This window comes from Carcharodon carcharias, chromosome 22, assembly GCF_017639515.1.
Source record: "Carcharodon carcharias isolate sCarCar2 chromosome 22, sCarCar2.pri, whole genome shotgun sequence".
NCBI classification, from domain to species: domain Eukaryota; kingdom Metazoa; phylum Chordata; class Chondrichthyes; order Lamniformes; family Lamnidae; genus Carcharodon; species Carcharodon carcharias.
The window spans coordinates 20,776,996-20,794,239 of record NC_054488.1 but is presented as its reverse complement, the minus strand read 5'-3'; the positions used below and the strand labels follow the sequence as shown (position 1 = coordinate 20,794,239).

The following is a 17,244-nucleotide window of genomic DNA, read 5'->3' as shown; positions in this document are numbered from 1 at the left end:
CTCTCCAGCGCAGCACTCCTTACTGTGCTGCAGCATCAGTCTTGATTATGAGCTTAAGTCTCCGAGTGGCACTTGAACTCACAAACTTCTAACTGTGAGACAGAGTGTTACCACGGAATCATGACTGACAATGAAGGTGCTGATTCATACTGGAGTAAATTGCAGCGCCACTGGTGCCTTGCTTCATTAACCATTTATTTAAGCACCACTTTAAGTTTCTTGGAAAAAAAATTGTCTGCATGATGGACAAGCCTCAGTCAAGATTGTTGTCATTGCAGCCTCCTCCCAGACCTTTATTAGTGCTGTGCTGTACAGCAGGGTAATGTAGGGGAATGGCCTTGGAGGTGAATCAGTCTATAATTTCACTTCACCCCCGCATGACCAGGCATTTTCAAGCGAGGAATTCCAACATCTATGGACTGAGTTTTCCCTGTTCCGTGGAGCCAGGGTTGGGGATGTGTGTGAGCCAGGAAAGTAATGGGAATCCCTCTTGTCTCTGGTGAGTTTCCCAGGGGCACGCTGCCACAGGAATTGGCAGTGTGCCCAACAGAGATGAGCAATTAATTACGACCTCGATTAAGGTCCATTTTCCCACATCAATGGAAGTTCCCGGAATCACATGAGCCCCTAGCTCAGTTCAGAGTCTGGCAACAATTTGGAGACAGTCTCCCAATGAGAAATTGGAAGACCATCAGAACTTGCTCTTCATGCCCATATGGCTGAGCTGCGAGGCTGAAACGGGCACAACCTCAGCCAGAATCATTCTTGTGAATGGTTCCCCCTCTGCACTGATGGCCCTAACAGCTTTGGGCCATCTTTGTTATGAAATCCTCAGCCTTTTGAGAGTGCCTCCATTTTGAGGCGAGCTTGTGTTCATTTTTTACCTCAACAGTGATGGCCAGTCCTGCAGGCCCCCACCCATTGGGCCTCACAGGTCCTTGTTCTGCCTACCCTCCTTAATTGGGCAGTGAGCCAAGAGATGCCCAGATAGGAGGCCATCTCACACAAAGTTGCACTAGTGGACATGCTGCCTAGATGCACAGGCTCAGGACCCTGAATATGGCCTTGGCATCGGGTTCCTGACGCCTTGGGGAAATTCCACCTTTTATGTCTGTTGTTGATATCCCGTTATCACGGTGATTGTCAATGCAGAATGAACTGGGTTACTTTGTGTTTTATACCTGAAAGCAAAGTGATTCCTTTTAAAGTACCAACTTGGCTCAATTGGTAGTAATCTGACTCCTTCTTCAGTATTTGAATCCCTAACCTTTTGAAGGAGTACTACATCGTTAATGATGCTTTTGAAGATGAGGCATTACTCGGTATGTTGTGTGTTAAAAGCAATAATTGGAAAATAAGGTTGGTGTTCTGGAAGGATGAAGTAGCAATGGACTGAATGGCTTTTATCATCCAAATGTTTCAAACATTCTCATTTGGGAATTTGGGTTTTGATGTCCCAGGCACACTGAAAAAGTCAGTGGCTGGGAACATGCATAAACAACATTTCTATAATCTGACATACATGATAATTAGAAACTGCTGTGCAGCCACATGCTATTGGAGCTTAGTCATGTGAGACATCAAAGGTAACCACAGCTAAAATTTGCCAGAACGTTTCTCAACTATCCGTGTAATCAAAATTAATGTCAGTCAGAGAGCCATCATAGCCCACAAAGCAATGCCAGTCAAAATTATATATTACAGTTATTGAGAAAAAGGTGGTTGTTAGTTAGGGCTCAACTGGATGTTAATGGTAGATATATAGAGTGCTGGGATTCATCTCTGGAGAGTACCTGGTCACAGTTAGTGACACAGTCAAAAGCCATTCTCCTACACTTTCTTACTGTATAACGCAGCACTAACAGGGACCTGGGAGAAGGCTGCAAGGCTACAGTCTTGGCTGGGTATGTCCGTCATGTGGAATTTTTTTAACAAAATTTAAAATGATGCATAAATAAAAGGCAAGGCACCAGAGGGCTGGCAGTAGCCAAAGAACTTACTCCAGCACTTTCAATATCTGTCATGTTTCAGTTGGTAGCACTCTTGTCTGAGTCAGAAGGTCATGGGATAAAGTCCTATTCCAGAGACTAGAGCACAACATCTAGGCAGACACTGCAGTGCAATACTGAGGAAGTGCTGTACCATAATGTGATAGAATTTTACATTACGTTTGAAAGTGAGGTAGTTCAATCTGACGCTAGAGTGTTAAAATTGGACAAAGGAAATTATGAAGGTTTGAGGGCAGGTTGTCTAAGGTCGATTGGGAAATTACATTAAAAGGTAGGATGGTACATAGACAATGGATATTCTTTAAAGAATTATTGCATAATTTTTGGCAATCATACATTCCTTTAAGACCCAAAAAGAAAAGTCAGTCAACCGTGGCTAACAAAAGAAGTTTAGGATTGTAAAAGATTTCTAAAATAGACCTATAAATGTGCCAGAAATAGTAGTAAACCTGAGGATTGGGAGGATTTTCGAATACAGCAAAGAAAAACCAAGAAACTGATAAAGGATGGGAGAATAGAATCTGAATGTAATATGGGAAAAACATAAAAATGGACTGTAAAAGCTTCTCTAGGTATGTAAAAGGAAACGTTTAGCTAAAACAAATGTGGGTCCATTGCAGGCAGAGGCAGGAGAATTTATAATGGAGGATAGTGAGATGGTAGAGAAGCTAAATGATTACCTTGCGTTTTTCTTCACTGAGGAAGATGCAAGAAATCTCCCAGAATTAGAGATCCAAGGGATTAGGGAGAATGAGGAGTTGAAGGAAATTAGTATTAGTAAGAAGGTTGTGTTGGAGAAATCGATGGGACTGCAGGTTAGGTCCCTGGGACTTGATATTCTACATTCCAGTGTGTTGAAAGAGCTAGCTATGGAGATCGTGGATGCATTGGTGGCCATCTTCCAAAATTCTTTAGATTCTGGAATGGTTCCTGCAGATTGGAAGGTAGTAAAATACACCTCACTATTTAAGAAGGGAGGGAGAGAGAAAACTGGGAACTACAGTCCTGTTGGCCTTACATCAGTAGTAGGGAAAATGCTAGAATCTATTATTAGGATGTGATAAATGCATACTTGGATAATAATGATATCATTGGGCATCGTCAGCGTGGATTTATGAATGGGAAATCATGTTTGACGAGCCTGTTGGAGTTTTTTGAGGATGTTACTAAACAGAGTTGACAAAGGGGTGTTGATGTAGTATACATGATCTTTCAGAAGGCTTTTGATAAAGTCTCCCACAGGAGGTTGGTTAGCAAAATTAAAGCACTTGGAGGTAATTACTGGCATGGATTTAAGGATTAGCTAACAGGCAGAAAATAGAGTAGGATTAAACAGATCATTCTCACATTGGCAGGCTGTACTAGTGGGGTACTGCAGGGATCACTACTTGGGCCCCAGCTGTTCACAATCTATATCAATGATTTGGATGTGGGGACAAAATGTAATATTTCCAAGTTCATGGGTGAAACAAAGCTAGGTGAGAATGTGTGTTTTGAGGAAGATGCAAAACGGCTTCAAGAGGATTTGGATAGACTTAGCAGGCAGGAACATGGCAGATGGAATACAGTGTGGAAAAATGTGAGGGTTATTCACTTTTGGTAGGAGGAACAGATGTGTGGAGTATTTCTTAAATGGTAAGAGATTAGAAACTATAGATGTACAAAGGGACCTGGGTGTTGTCAGGAAGATATAATTTTCATAATGTTATTGGAATTTATTGTGAAGTAGAGTAATAGTGAGGTCTGTGTCTATGGGTGTATGTGGTGGTGGGGGGTTTAATTGAATTACAGATAGCTGGTCTGGGTGCTTTGATGTATCAGATGGGAAACTAGGTTTGAAGTGCTAAGTAGGTAAACATGGGTGAAGTTTTAGAATGTGAGGTGTAGAGGAAAATTTGCATTTTTAAATAAACCCACCATAGCTTGAATTCAAAAGAATGGGATGAAATATTACACCTAACCAGAAGAAGTTGAGAAACAGTATATTTATTTTTCCCAAAGATTACAGGTAAAATGAGTACTATGTTAGATTTTTATTATTTGAGGCCAAATACATAGTGAAACAATGGGAATTTTTATTCAAAGGGGAAAATATGTGTAAAGGAGAGAAGGCTGTGTGTAAGGGCAGCCATTTTAAGATCTAACAAGAGTGAAAAGCCTCCAGCATCTAAGCCTCAAGCTGCTGTCTACAAGGAACCGAAGCTGAGAAAACTCACTTTGAATTCAACTGTCCAGGGTATGTACTTTGCCTGGGTCTGTTTAAATCTGTTGTTTTACCGTTGCCTTAACAGAGGTGTAACTGGGAGTTAGATTAATCAGGAGAAGTTATTATAGCCCTAATTTGTAAACCTGTATATGTGCTTAAAATAATTTTTTTATTAATAAAGTTTTAATTTAGTTTTATAGGAAACCTCTAAGCCTCGTTGGCATTTTTACTGAATTCAAAGCCCGGATCTCGAAATATGTACAAATTGCAAAACATTTGTTTCAAGTTTCCCTTTGGGTTTTGAGCAGCTCAGCATTTATCATCAGCTGTGCCATAACAGCGCCCTCTTCAGTATGTCACTGAAGACTAACATGTAACTCTTTTGAGTACAAACCCATTTCCATCTGTTTCAGATGAAGTTACATTGTTTCATAGTTTGCCATTATGAGATTTGAACTCTTGATCTTGGGGTTACAAACCCAGTACCATAACCACTTGGCTATTTAGGCCAAGCAAAATTATACTATTTTATTTATCCATTCACCATTTCCTGTAACTCTTTCAACTACAAACACGTTTCCATCTGTTCCTATTCAGATGAAGTTACATTGTTTCATAGTTTGCCATGGTGAGATTTGAACTCTTGATCTTGGGGTTACAAGCCCAGTACCATAACCACTTGGCTTTTTAGGCCAAGCCCAAGGCTAACATGTAGGTGCAGCAAGCAATTAGGAAGGCTAATGGGATGTTGGCCTTTATCACAAGAGGATTTGAATACAGGAGTAGCAAAGTCTTGCTTCAATAGTATCGAACCTGGGTTTGGTCCCCTTACCTTCGGAAGATATTATTGCCATAGAGGGAGTGCAACCAAAGTTCACCAGACTTGCTTTCGGGATGGCGGGACTGTCCTATGAAGAGAGATTGGGAAATTGGGCCTCTATTCTCTAGAGTTTCGAAGATTGAGAGATGATCTCATTAAAACCTACAAAATATTGCTGAAAAAAGAGACATGTCTAAACTGCCTGGCTTAAATTTCAAGCAGTGCTTGGCAGTTAACTGTCAGTCACCATCATTCTCCATGGCAACGCCACTTGCCAACCAATCAGCACTGTCTTCACATACAGTATAAATTGTTGTTTCCCCCTTATATTGGTATTCTTGCGAGTGTCCTGTTCTGTTCTGTACTACCAAACAACTACTACAAAATACTTAGAGGAATAGACAGGGTAGATGCAGGTAAGATGTTTCTCCTGGTTGGGGAGTCTAGAACCAGGGAATACAATTTCAAAATAAGGGGGAAGCCACTTATGACCGAGATGAGGGGAAATCTTTTTCCTCAGAATGTTGTGAATCTTTGGAATTCTCAATCTCAGAGGGCTGTGGAAGCTTGGTCATTGAGTATTTTTAAAGTAGAGATTGACATATTTCTAAATACCAGTGAGATAAAGGGATATGGGGAAAAGACATGATCAGTGGATGATCAGCTGGGTTGAATGGCCTGCTCCTGTTCCTATGCAGGAAGTGCTGTCTTTCAGATGAGACATTAAACCAAGGACATAAAAGATCCAATAGCTTAGCTTTGAAGAAGAGCAGGGATGTTCTTCTTGGTGGACAGGACAATGTTTATCCCTCAGTTAGTATTGCTGAAGATAGATTAATTGATCATTATCTTATCACTATTTGTCGGACCTTGTACAGGAATTGGCATCAGAACAGTGACTCCACTTGGTTAGTTCTTTGGTTTTAAAATGCTTTGTAGCCCGAGATTGTACAAGCAGCTGTATACATACAAGTCTTTTATTTATAATAATTTATTTTTTTCTTCCTCTCTCAAAGGAGAACTCCAGCAACACATCTGCATCATGCAGTCTGCACACATCTTGGATAGAACTCCTTGGTAAGTTCACACTGAGCGTTACCTGTGGCCACTGGGGTTCTGAGATCTATTGCACCCTTTTGACACTTCAATCCTTTGCTCATCGCAGTGTTGCTTCTTCTGGCACCAGAGTAGAGACAGGACACACTTTTGGATAATGGATAGCCCTGGTAATCTTCACACCCCACCACAAATTCTGTGCCCTTGCCACCGATTTCCTCCTTCAACCTTGTGACTGAACCAAACTATTCACAGTGGGTGATCAGCAGCTCGAAGCTGGTAAAGGTTCTTGAGGCCAGGACACCACTCTGATGTGAGGAACATCTAAAAGCTGTAATGGGAAGATGGTAGAATTGCCGTTCTGGAGGGGTGAGCTAAAATGTGCTGAAGGACTTCTTCATTCTAATCAATCTTGTGAAGAGCATTTGGAGGGAAGATGTCCATTTTCCCCATCAGTGAAATTAAATGATAATTAACAGTTGATTACTGGGGAAACCTTCTCTGTTACTACCATTTCTGTTAAAAACTGCCTTGGTGCAGCAGCTGCACATTCTCCTCTAAGTCAGAAGATTGCAATTACACATCCCACTCCACAGTCTTGAGCACACAATCTCAGTTGACATTCCAGTATTGAGGGAGTGCTGCACTGTCCGAGCTGTCAACTTTCAGATGAAATGCTAAACTGTCTGCTGTCACAGGTGGATGTAACTGATCCCGTGGCACTATTTGAAGAGCAGGGGAATTCTATCCAGTGTCCTGGCCAATATTTATCCCTTGACCAACATCACTAAGAACAGATATTTGTCCATTATCTCATTGCTGTGGGCAAAATGACTGCTGCATTTCCTTATATTACAACAGTGACTCCACATTAGAAGTTTTATGTTGGCTATGAAGTGCTTTGGGACATCCCGAGGTTGTGAAAAATGTTTCATTAATGCAATTTCTTCTCTATCTACTTGATGTGAGTGTTAGTTTATCCTTTTCCCAATTCTGCTGTTCAGGTTGCAGGAAGCCCCTGAGAAGATCAGGATCTCCTTTGATGTGTACCAGGCTGATACTGTGGCAGAATTCCGTAAAACCCACCCCGGGAAACCCTTTTCAAGAATGTGTGTTTGCAGGTATAGCACAGTACAGTATTGAATTGTTGACTACAACCCTGTGAAACATAGAACCATGGGAATGTTTGTTCTGTGTTAAAGGTGCAATGCAGATACAAATTGTTTTTTTAGATCTTTTTTCGTGTTTTTTTTTGTGCTGTGAGCCCACTGGCAAACATGAAAGTTAGTAGGCCAGCTGCCCCCAGCTCCCTATGAATGCATTCTTAATCCAGTCACTAATCAGTTTATCATGGTGATCTGATTTTCCTCCTGCCCCTTATGTGTGGATTGAGGGAAGGTTACCAGGGTATAAAGAGTTAAATTATGAACCTCTTCCCTGAGAGTCAAGTGAACTGAATACCATACTATGGACCATAAATGATCTTGAGTCTACTTTATTTGAGGTAAAAGCAAGATGTGTTTGCTGTTGATGTCTGGCTATTAAAGCCACATATCTCTTGCACTTGTCAATGCTGTTGAACAATGGTACAAATCCCTATTTGTGCTTCAGCCAATTAGTATGTAATTTATTTATCTGTAAATTTGTACACTTGCCAATAATTTAAGCCAAATCTATGTCTTCCATGAGTTGTACTCCTAAATATGAAATACCCAGGACCAGTAATTTAATTAGTATGATTCTAGCCTCTGACTTACTCTGGCTGCCTCTCGCACAGAGCTGGGCTTCAGCCTCAACTGAAGTTTAGTAGTGGAGACGAAAACAGAAAATGCTGGCAAATTGCAGCAGGTTAGGCAGCATCTGTGAAGAGAGAAACAGAGTTAATGTTTCAGGTCGATGACCTTTCATTAAAACTCCATTACTTTGATAATGGAGAATCTGTTTAACTCCAGTTCAAAGAATAGATAATGCTAAACAAAAACAGAATTACCTGGAAAAACTCAGCAGGTCTGGCAGCATCGGCGGAGAAGAAAAGAGTTGACATTTCGAGTCCTCATGACCCTTCAGCAGAACTGGAAACATCAACTCTTTTCTTCTCCGCCGATGCTGCCAGACCTGTTGAGTTTTTCCAGGTAATTCTGTTTTTGTTTTGGATTTCCAGCATCCGCAGTTTTTTGTTTTTATCTATAGATAATGCTACTTTATTCCCCTGATTTGATCAGGATTTAAAATTCTGCTTCCACTGAATCAGATAAATGACAGCACAAAGGGAAGTCATATGACCCCTCTTACCAGTTTTGGTGGAGTCCTTTATCTGGAGCTACCTAATTCTGTTTCCTTGTCCTTTCTCTGTAATATCTCCTGTCACATTTTGATCTTAAAGCTTGGTGTATGGGGAGGAGATCCAGGAGGGAAGCTGTGTCTTAAGTCTAAAGCACTTTTTTATTATTGAAATGACATCACAATTAGATATTTTCTTAGCCATGGATATCACAAAGCCTGACCTCCTTGCTCAGCATTAAATTTCCTCGTTCCTAATGTGGCCGACATGGCTCAGTTGGTAGCACACTCGCCTCTGAGTTGGAAAGTTGTGAATTCAAGTCCCACTCCAGAGACCTGAACACAGAATCTATGCTGACATCCAGTGCGGTACTGAGGGAGTGCTGCATTGTCAGAGGTGCATCCTTTTGATGAGACATTAAATTGATGCCCCGTCTGCCCCCTCAGGTGGATGTAACAGATAACACTGAGCACAATTCAAAGGTAATTAAGTTACTGTGAAGCACTTTGGGATATCTTGAGGTGGTGAAAGATGCTACATAATGTTTTCTCCTTTGGCCTGATGTATCTACAGCTTTGATGGACCAGTGCCAGACCTGCGTGCTATGAAGAAGCTAGCCTTTCAGAGTGGTGAAGTTCCTGTTGTGTTTGCTGTGGTGGATAATGGAGATATCTCCTTCTACACCTTTAAGGAATTCAAACTGCCTGTGGATGTCTACCCCTGACCTCGTTGGAGGCTTGGACAGCTGGCTGTTCCATGTGCATGCACTCTCAGGGATATTGTGGACACAGACTTTGGGGTCAGGAGGTGTTGGTTATAAATGATTGTCAGAAGGGGTTTTCCTCTTTCTGCCAATGTGCAGTATTTAGTGGACTGAGCTAATTGAGTAACAAGACTGTAGCTGATATTGCAATCATCGATCATGTAGATGAGAACTTTCAAAACAACATTTTAACCTCTCTGACAGCCTCTGTTCAAATTAAGCTTCACAAGAAAACTCTAGAGTCCTTCCCCTTACTTCCTGCACAAAGAAAGCACATTGTTATACTCAAAATTCTAATTGGTACCAAGAAAAAACCATTCGAGATATGGAATTGGTTGCCTTCAGTTGACCAACCAAGGCTTTTTGCTCAAAATGCCTAATTTTAAGTGCAAAATTAATATTTCTGCAAACTTGTCAGTCAGCCCTTCTGTTCCATATTACAGCCAAACTATTGGATAATCCCGCTCCCTCCCTCTTGTGCATAAAAACGTTTCCTGAAACTGTTCCATTATGTTTTTCCTATCTGGGCAACAACAGGACGGCAACAACAACTTGTGTTTATATTGCACCTTTAACAAAATAAAAGTTACCAAGGTGCTTCACAGGAGCATTATAAAACAAGATATTGTACACCAAGCCACAGACAGATATATTAAGTCAGATGATCAACAGTTTGGTCGAAGAGGTAGGGTTTAAGGAGTATCTTAAAGGAGGAAAGTGAGGTAGTGAAGTGGACAGGTATAGAATGTAGGGCAATCTCCACATTGTCAAATTATTTGTGTGCTGCAGGATTTTCTAAGAGCAATGCTGCTGTAACTTCTAATATAATGATTTTTTTAATAACTAAAATTTAGTGCAACTTTATTGGCGAAGGTTTGATAGCTACCGAATATCAACTCAGCAGGTCAGACACTTTGGGATGGGGACAGGGAGTGAAGAGAAAGGGGAGAGATCAACTGGAGTTTCTCTTTAACTGCTATTTGTTTTTATTGCTTTTTAAATATTAGTTTGAATATAAGTTTCACATAATTGGCATTCTTTGATTGAAATAAAATCATGTACCAATTTGTTACTTGAGGGGATTTTTAGAAGTGAGTTTTTAAAAAAATTAACTGGGATAGAAGAAAGGTCAGAACATAGAGATTGCTTCTCAGGAAGCAATATTTTGTTTAATAAAGACAACAGGTCGAATGGATGCTGCTGTGTAGTGAAAGATCTGCAGCAACAGAGTTATAGTTATTTACTAAGCTCCCATGCATCATACACTGTTCCAGGATTCATCAGCCTCTGTTTTCATTTCTGCCTCAGCAATTGTCTGAGACACCTCCACGCATCATGTTTCACTTGATTAAATCCTACATATGTTGACACTCACTGCAGATTTGGCATTTTGACCAGATAATGCGTGAGCATGCTTTGAGTTCATTGTTTCTCAGTTCAATGTATTTTATTTGCATTTTGCTATTCAGTTACTGCAATACATATATCACAAATTGCAAAAATACAATAAATCTGTTAATAAAGGAAAGACAATTTTGTGGAGTTTACCATTACATTTTTTGACCTTGTGTCCTTGAGGGTGTTTTTATGTTGTTTGAACCAAAGGCTTTCCTAATCACCAACATTGAATATCTATAGTTTAGAGAGTCATTCAAGTTAAACTAGTTATTGCTCACCATTGACACTCTCACCTCTGAGTTGTGGGTTCAAATCCCACTCCAGAGGCTTGAGCACAAAATCTGGACTGACGTCCTAGTGTGATACTGAGGGAGAGCTACATTGTCAGACTTGTCTTTCAGATAAGACATAGAACCAAGACCCTGCCTGCTCTCTTAGTTGGATGTAAAATATCCCATGGCACTATTTCGAATAAGTGCTGGAAAGTTCTCCCCGATGTCCTGACAAATGTTTACCCCTCAATCAATATCACCAAAACAGATTGGACTGGATTTTTTGTGTGGAAGATGTCCATCATCACTGGCGCAACTTCAGGTTATTGGGCGTATAGAGTGGAACTAGGTGAGTTACTCTTGCGAGAGCCAGCATGGATACGATGCGCTGAATGGCCTCCTGTGCTGTAACCATTCTATGATTCTACATGTAGATTACACAAATGTGCTGTGTCCTCCCCCTCCACTCCTCACCACCCCCAGCCCTAAGCAGGTGGTCACTGAATTCAGTGAGAATTTCAACTTTCCCTCTCCCAAAATACCATTTGAAACCCCTTAAACAGTTACAACTTGTTCAATGAGGTGTAACTGGATTTTAATAGCGTGTGATTAACAGATTCTGGGTTAACATTATTTGATTAACAGAAATGCCCCGAAAAAATACCTTTATAATTGTGGAGTCCTGTTAAATGATTAAATAATTTTTTTCAGCATGTTTTAGCTTCTTTACCCCATTGCTCGATGTAAACATTTTTAAAAGTGACTTCATTTTATAGTGTTTGGCTTACTGTTTGTGTATCTGCAAATCCTTCAATGTGAATGGCTGCTTGGATGATATCACTGCTGTTCCATGTATGGACTTACCATAGGACTTAGGAGCATGAGTAGGTCTGTCATGAAACTAACATTTCTTTCATATTTTTTCTAGTTTATTGGATGTAGGTATGGGGTCTCTCTGTGATTTAATTACATTTTGTAGTCAAGCAGACTGCAAGCTTTAAATCATCAAAAGAAGATAGGTGCTTGACATGCTAATGGTAAACATGGATGCTGGCTTAACATGTAAGGCGTGAAAGGAATTTGCATTTTTAGAAAAATGGGATATTGTGTCCCTGAGTTCCAGTTTCTCCCACAAGAGGAAACATCCTCCTGGTATCTACTCCATTCAGTTCTTCTCAGGATCTTACATGTTTGAATAAAATCACTTCTCATTCTTCTAAACTCCCAATGGGTATAGGCCTTGATGAGCTGAATGGCCTCTTCCTGTGCTGTAATGAATAGATTGCTTTCCCCCCTCCCCCTCCCTGTAGTGGAACTGCCAGTGGCGCATTTTGCATACGTAAAAAGAGATTGTACTCCTATGTGAAGCAATGAAATAATTCTCAGGCCAATTAACTCACCAGATGCAAGTATCCTGCTGGATGTTAACCCAGAAGTCAGAGCCAGAGCTCCACTCAGGAACTACCCAGAAGTCAGAGCTCCATTCAGGAACTGGAATGGGGATTGAACCCTACACCTGATTCAAGAAATGGAATGCCACCACTGAACTATGCAAAAGGAGGTGATATATGGCTCAAATGAGAGTGGGATCTGGCAATAAGAATGAACAAATCTGTAACAAATAAGCTACCCAGCAATAGTCATTTTGAGTGATCCACAAAAGACTACCACAGATTTGTCCAGGTTGTGGTATTCTAGGGTAGTAAAATTGATTAGCCTGTCTCTCATTTGACTTAGTTGAGAGACTAATGTCCAAATGACCAAATGTAGATTTTAATGGAATGGGACTGAAATTAGATGAATGATGTGCCACATTCAGCACTCACAATCAAGGAAAGGAAAACTCCCCACAAAAAGGTGCTATTATCCACCCAGTTCTGCTTTGAACTGCTACAGTGTCACTGAGTGTGCATGTATTGAACTTGTTAGCTTGCTGCTTATATCTAATTTAAGCAAGGGCAGAAAGATGATTAAAGATCCTGAAGGGGTTTGATAGGGTAGATGCTGAGAGATTGTTTCCACTGGTCGGAGAATCTAAAACACTGTCATGCAGTCTCAGGAGAAGGGGCGATCATTGAGGACTGAGATGAGAAATTACTGCACTCAATGGGTTGTGAATCTTCTCTGCCTTGTGGATGCTCCCTTGTTGAATACCTTCAAGGCTGGGATAGACAGAATTTTGGTTTCAGGGAATCTAGGGATGTGGGGATTGGGCAGGAAAATGGAGTTGAAGACCAAGATCAGACATGATTGTATTGGATGGTGGTGCAGTCTTGATGGGCCATATGGTCTACTCCTATTTCTTGCCTCCTTGTGATAACTGGAGTTTTCCATTCCTGAGATCATTAGCCTGCAATTAAAGTGAATGGGCAGAACATCGCAGGTACCTGACTGCAGGACAAGGATATGCAGGCTGGTCCTTGTATCTTAATCACATGTAGAAAGAAAGAACTGACATTCACACCACACCTTTCACAGCCTCAGGACATCCTAAAGTGCTTCACAATTAATGAGGTACATTTGAAGTGTAGTTGCAGCTGTAATGTAGGAAATATGGCATCTAATCTGCACAAAGCAAGGTCCCACAAAGACCAATAATATTGACTATTTAGTGATGTTGATTGAGGAATAAATATTAGATAGAGCACCAGGGAGAACTTATTTCTTCTTTGAAATAGCACCATGTGGTAAATTACATCCACCTGAAAAGCAGATGGAGCCTCGGTTTGGCTTCTCATTTGAAAAACAGTAGACTACTCTCTTAGTGCTGCACCAGAGTGTCAGCTTAGATTTTGTGTTCAAGCGTCTGGAGTGGGACTTGGCCTCCAACCTTGGCTACCACTAAGCAAAGACTGACTCCAGATTGAGGATCACAAAGGGTCAGTCTTACTTGTCATCTTCAGTTTTTGTGTTTAATATTGACTATTGGGGGTGGTCCCAATAGAAAGACAAAGATTTGTTGCAGACAGAGAAAGAAAACAACAGAACACCCCTATGTGCAACTCCTGGACCCGAGCATGTCAATGAGATCAACTGGTACCAGAACCAGACTCTCACTCACCACCATGCTAACTGTACCTTCCAACCCCCAGTAATGCTTGAGAGGAACAGACTCCAGGTCTGATCAGATGTTAAAACAAAGGAGTTCCCAGCCACAATTTTAATTTGTCTCTTTGCTTTCCACAGACCTGTCGAGCTGCTGAGTGTTTCCAGTATTTTCTGTTTTGTTTCCGATGTTAAGTCGTACTATTGGAAGAGCTGCAGGAATTTCTCTTGCTGTCCTGGCAATATATAATAAATCATCAGCCAACCACCGAGGACAGATTGACTGATCATTTATTTCATAGGTTGTTTCTGGGACCTTAATTAAATTCTATATTTGTAACTACAGTGACTGCTCTATGCTTTAGCTGCAATGTGCTTTGGGATGTTCCGAAGTTGTGAAAAGTACTAGCAATTGCAATTCCCCTCTTTAAAGCTCTTCTTTTCAATACATATGAAATAAGAATCTAGTGCCATTGATTCATTTATTTTCACTTTGTAGTTATTTTCTTTCATTCAATGTATTTAATTTTTGCCTTATCAGGACAAATGGAAAAAAGAGCTTTTCAGTTCACTGCTGCCTTTGTTTAATAAACAAATCTCACTACACATTTCATATTTTTATAGATTCTGGAGTTGATTTTCTACTAGTAATATCTGTGCAATCTTTGCGGAATCGACTGAACTGAAGCAAATGATTGGGAAATTTTATTGTAAGTGAGCAACTTATGTTTCTGTTTTATGTGATCTTTTGCTTTGATTCAAGATTCGTTCAGTCTGAATCAGGCCCTGCACACAGAATGCGTCATATCCCCAGGTAAACAATGTGAAATTCTGCCAATTGCGCTGGGTTCAAATTCTTCCTAGTTGACATGGTTTGTATGTTTTTCATACCAAAAAATGCTTCAGTCACTAAGAAACTGTTTTGTATACACCAATTAAACTATTTTCAGTGATTTTTAAATCAAGTTACCCTCAGATGAAGGACTGGGAACCATGTTTGAAAATGTTTTCGGTGAAAAACCCATTTCCATCTGTATTAATAAAACTGTTGCATTAAGGATTCGGTTGATATTTCAATGATGAGATCTTGAGACTTGTATGTTGAAACATGAATCATTTATTGTTAATCTTTAACTACGCACAGTTCAAAGTTAATGTCATGCATGGTGCTCTGCCATACAGGTGAGCTGCTTCTAGACTGTTCTGTCAGTCTATTATCTTGAGACTCTATATTTCATACGATGGGCATACTATTCTCCAGTCCCATGTTAACCCTTGCTCTGCTGAGCACCCTTACATTACAACGACATGCAGGCACATATAACATCATATGACATCCCCTTTTCTTCTCAAAAGAAAACTTCCCTCCCAACCGAGAATTACAATACAATCTTTACTTGCTATCCTTGCTCCCCATCTCAAGTCTCTGACTTTATGAATTCAGACAGTCTTGAGGCTTGACAATTTTTCCACATCTCGTTCTGTCATGTTTGAGGAAGAGTAGTAGTACTCTGTGTTTTTGGTATTTGGTTACCTCAATTTGATTTGCTTTTTGCACTCCTTTGAGTTGCATTTCTCTTTATTAACAACTCGTCTGCTTTTTTTGGACACTGTGGATTTGTCCCGTTCCTTCCGAGGGGAATGCGCGCTACATTCATTCCCAGAGTGGACTTGAATTTTCTTACTCCGTGATGTCCGCCATGTTCTTGCTGGACATATATGTTTCGCAAATGGAACCTTCTCTTCCACTTGTTTCACAATCTCAGCCAAACATTTGTTTGCTCCTTTGTTTTTAAATTGTTTTGCAAGCTTATGAATCCTTCTATTCAGGTCAGCCTTTTCTTCTTCTAGTGCCTTACGCTTCGGTGTCAAATTTGCATTTTCCGACCTTAGTTCTGTTGTTTTCTTTCTCTGTCTGCAACAAATCTTTGTCTTTCATTGTGTTTCACTGTTAGCCAGGTCTGTTTCCGGTGAAGTCTTAACTTGTTTTAGTTCTATAATTGTAATACTCATGGCTTGGAAAGCTTTGTGGCTTTTCCTTTCAATGCCTCCTCTTTATCACTTAACTGCTTCTTCAGCTCTTCAGTCTGTTTCTTGTAGCTTTTGCCTTCCTCCTGGAATGCAGAACCATGTCAGAATTGCTGAGTCTTCTCACCAACTGATTATTTTGTTCAGAATGACATTAAATTAATTTTGCTAAAAGCAAAACACAGCGGATGCTGGAAATCTGAAACAAAAACAGAAAATGCTGGAAAAACTCAGCAGATCTAACAGCATCTGTGGAGAGAAAAACAGAGTTAACGTTTTGAGTCCGTATGATTCTTTAGAGCTGAAGAGAAGTAAAAATGTGATGAATGTGTTTTTCTCTCCAAAGATACTGTTAAACCTGATGAGTTTTTCCAGCGTTTTCTGTTTTTGTTTGTGTTAAATTAATTTTGCTTCTCTTTGTAACTTTCCAGAGAAATAAACCTTGGCCTGAAAGATTCTTCTGGTGTGTGAAGGTCTTTCAACAGGTTTCCCTTTTCCTTGCAAAGCTCGCTTACTTCATCTTGAGTTTCCTTGTAATTCTGTACAGTCTCTTTGAGTTTTTTCTGCTGTTCTTCCATTCTGTTGTTTAAAGCAATTTTCATTTCATCATGTTGCTGAATGGTAATGCATTCCTTTTGCAGTTGATCTTGAAGGACAATCAGTTCTTTCAACTGTTTATTTTCTTGTTGCCCTCTTGCCAATTTAATCTAGGCTTCAGTGCATCATTTTGTTGTTACTGATAGTTCCAATGCAGCTTTTTCTGAAGTGATATTCAATATTGTTTTTATTTCCTCATGTTTTTCCATGGCTACATATCGATTCTTCAAGGAGCCTTCTTCACGCAACTTCTTTGCATGCCTTTTGCTGTTTTGCCTGGCTGTACATCTGGTTGAGTTTTCTCAACTCCCACTTTGATTTGCCAGCGGTGGAATTGAGGGTCATTATTTCCTCCAGATACCTTTGTGTAATCTCTGAGATTTGTGTGTTCAGATCTTGATCATTGAAGTTTTCGATTTGTTGTACATTTTCAAAGGTATATACTTAGCTTGAATCTTGTACTTCAAATCTTCAGTTCTGTTGCAAACATTTTCCTGTAGAACAGCTTCATTTTATTTTTGCATGTTTTGTGTCTCAGCCATTTTTCTTCTGCACCAAACTCTTTGGCTTGTGCATTTCTTTACGCTGACATTGTTGGCAACCAACTTGTGGTTTACTTAAATATTGTCCATCTCACCCTGGGGTCTTTTTTGCCCTCTCTCTGGGGTCTCTCATTTCCCTCGACACTTTATTGGGGGTGTGGGAGACCTTCTTCGAGGGTCTGCGCTCTCCACAACTTGGAGTTTAAAATTTCTGTAAAAGCCTTTTA

General features: G+C 40.2%; 1 protein-coding gene across 7 annotated transcripts in view; it reads left to right on the top strand.

Annotated features, from left to right (window-relative positions):
• The window catches only part of tsen54 (TSEN54 tRNA splicing endonuclease subunit), a 30,161-nt gene extending 19,493 nt beyond the window's left edge, over positions 1-10,668 (top strand). For all 7 annotated transcript variants that reach the window (XM_041217183.1, XM_041217181.1, XM_041217186.1 and 4 more), the window contains 3 exons: positions 6,052-6,112; positions 7,096-7,212; positions 8,946-10,668. In XM_041217183.1, the coding sequence (XP_041073117.1) occupies positions 6,052-6,112; positions 7,096-7,212; positions 8,946-9,096 (329 nt within the window). In that variant the 3' untranslated portion in view covers positions 9,097-10,668. The remainder of the gene's footprint in view (positions 1-6,051; positions 6,113-7,095; positions 7,213-8,945) is intronic.
• Positions 10,669-17,244: the final 6,576 nt, after the last annotated feature.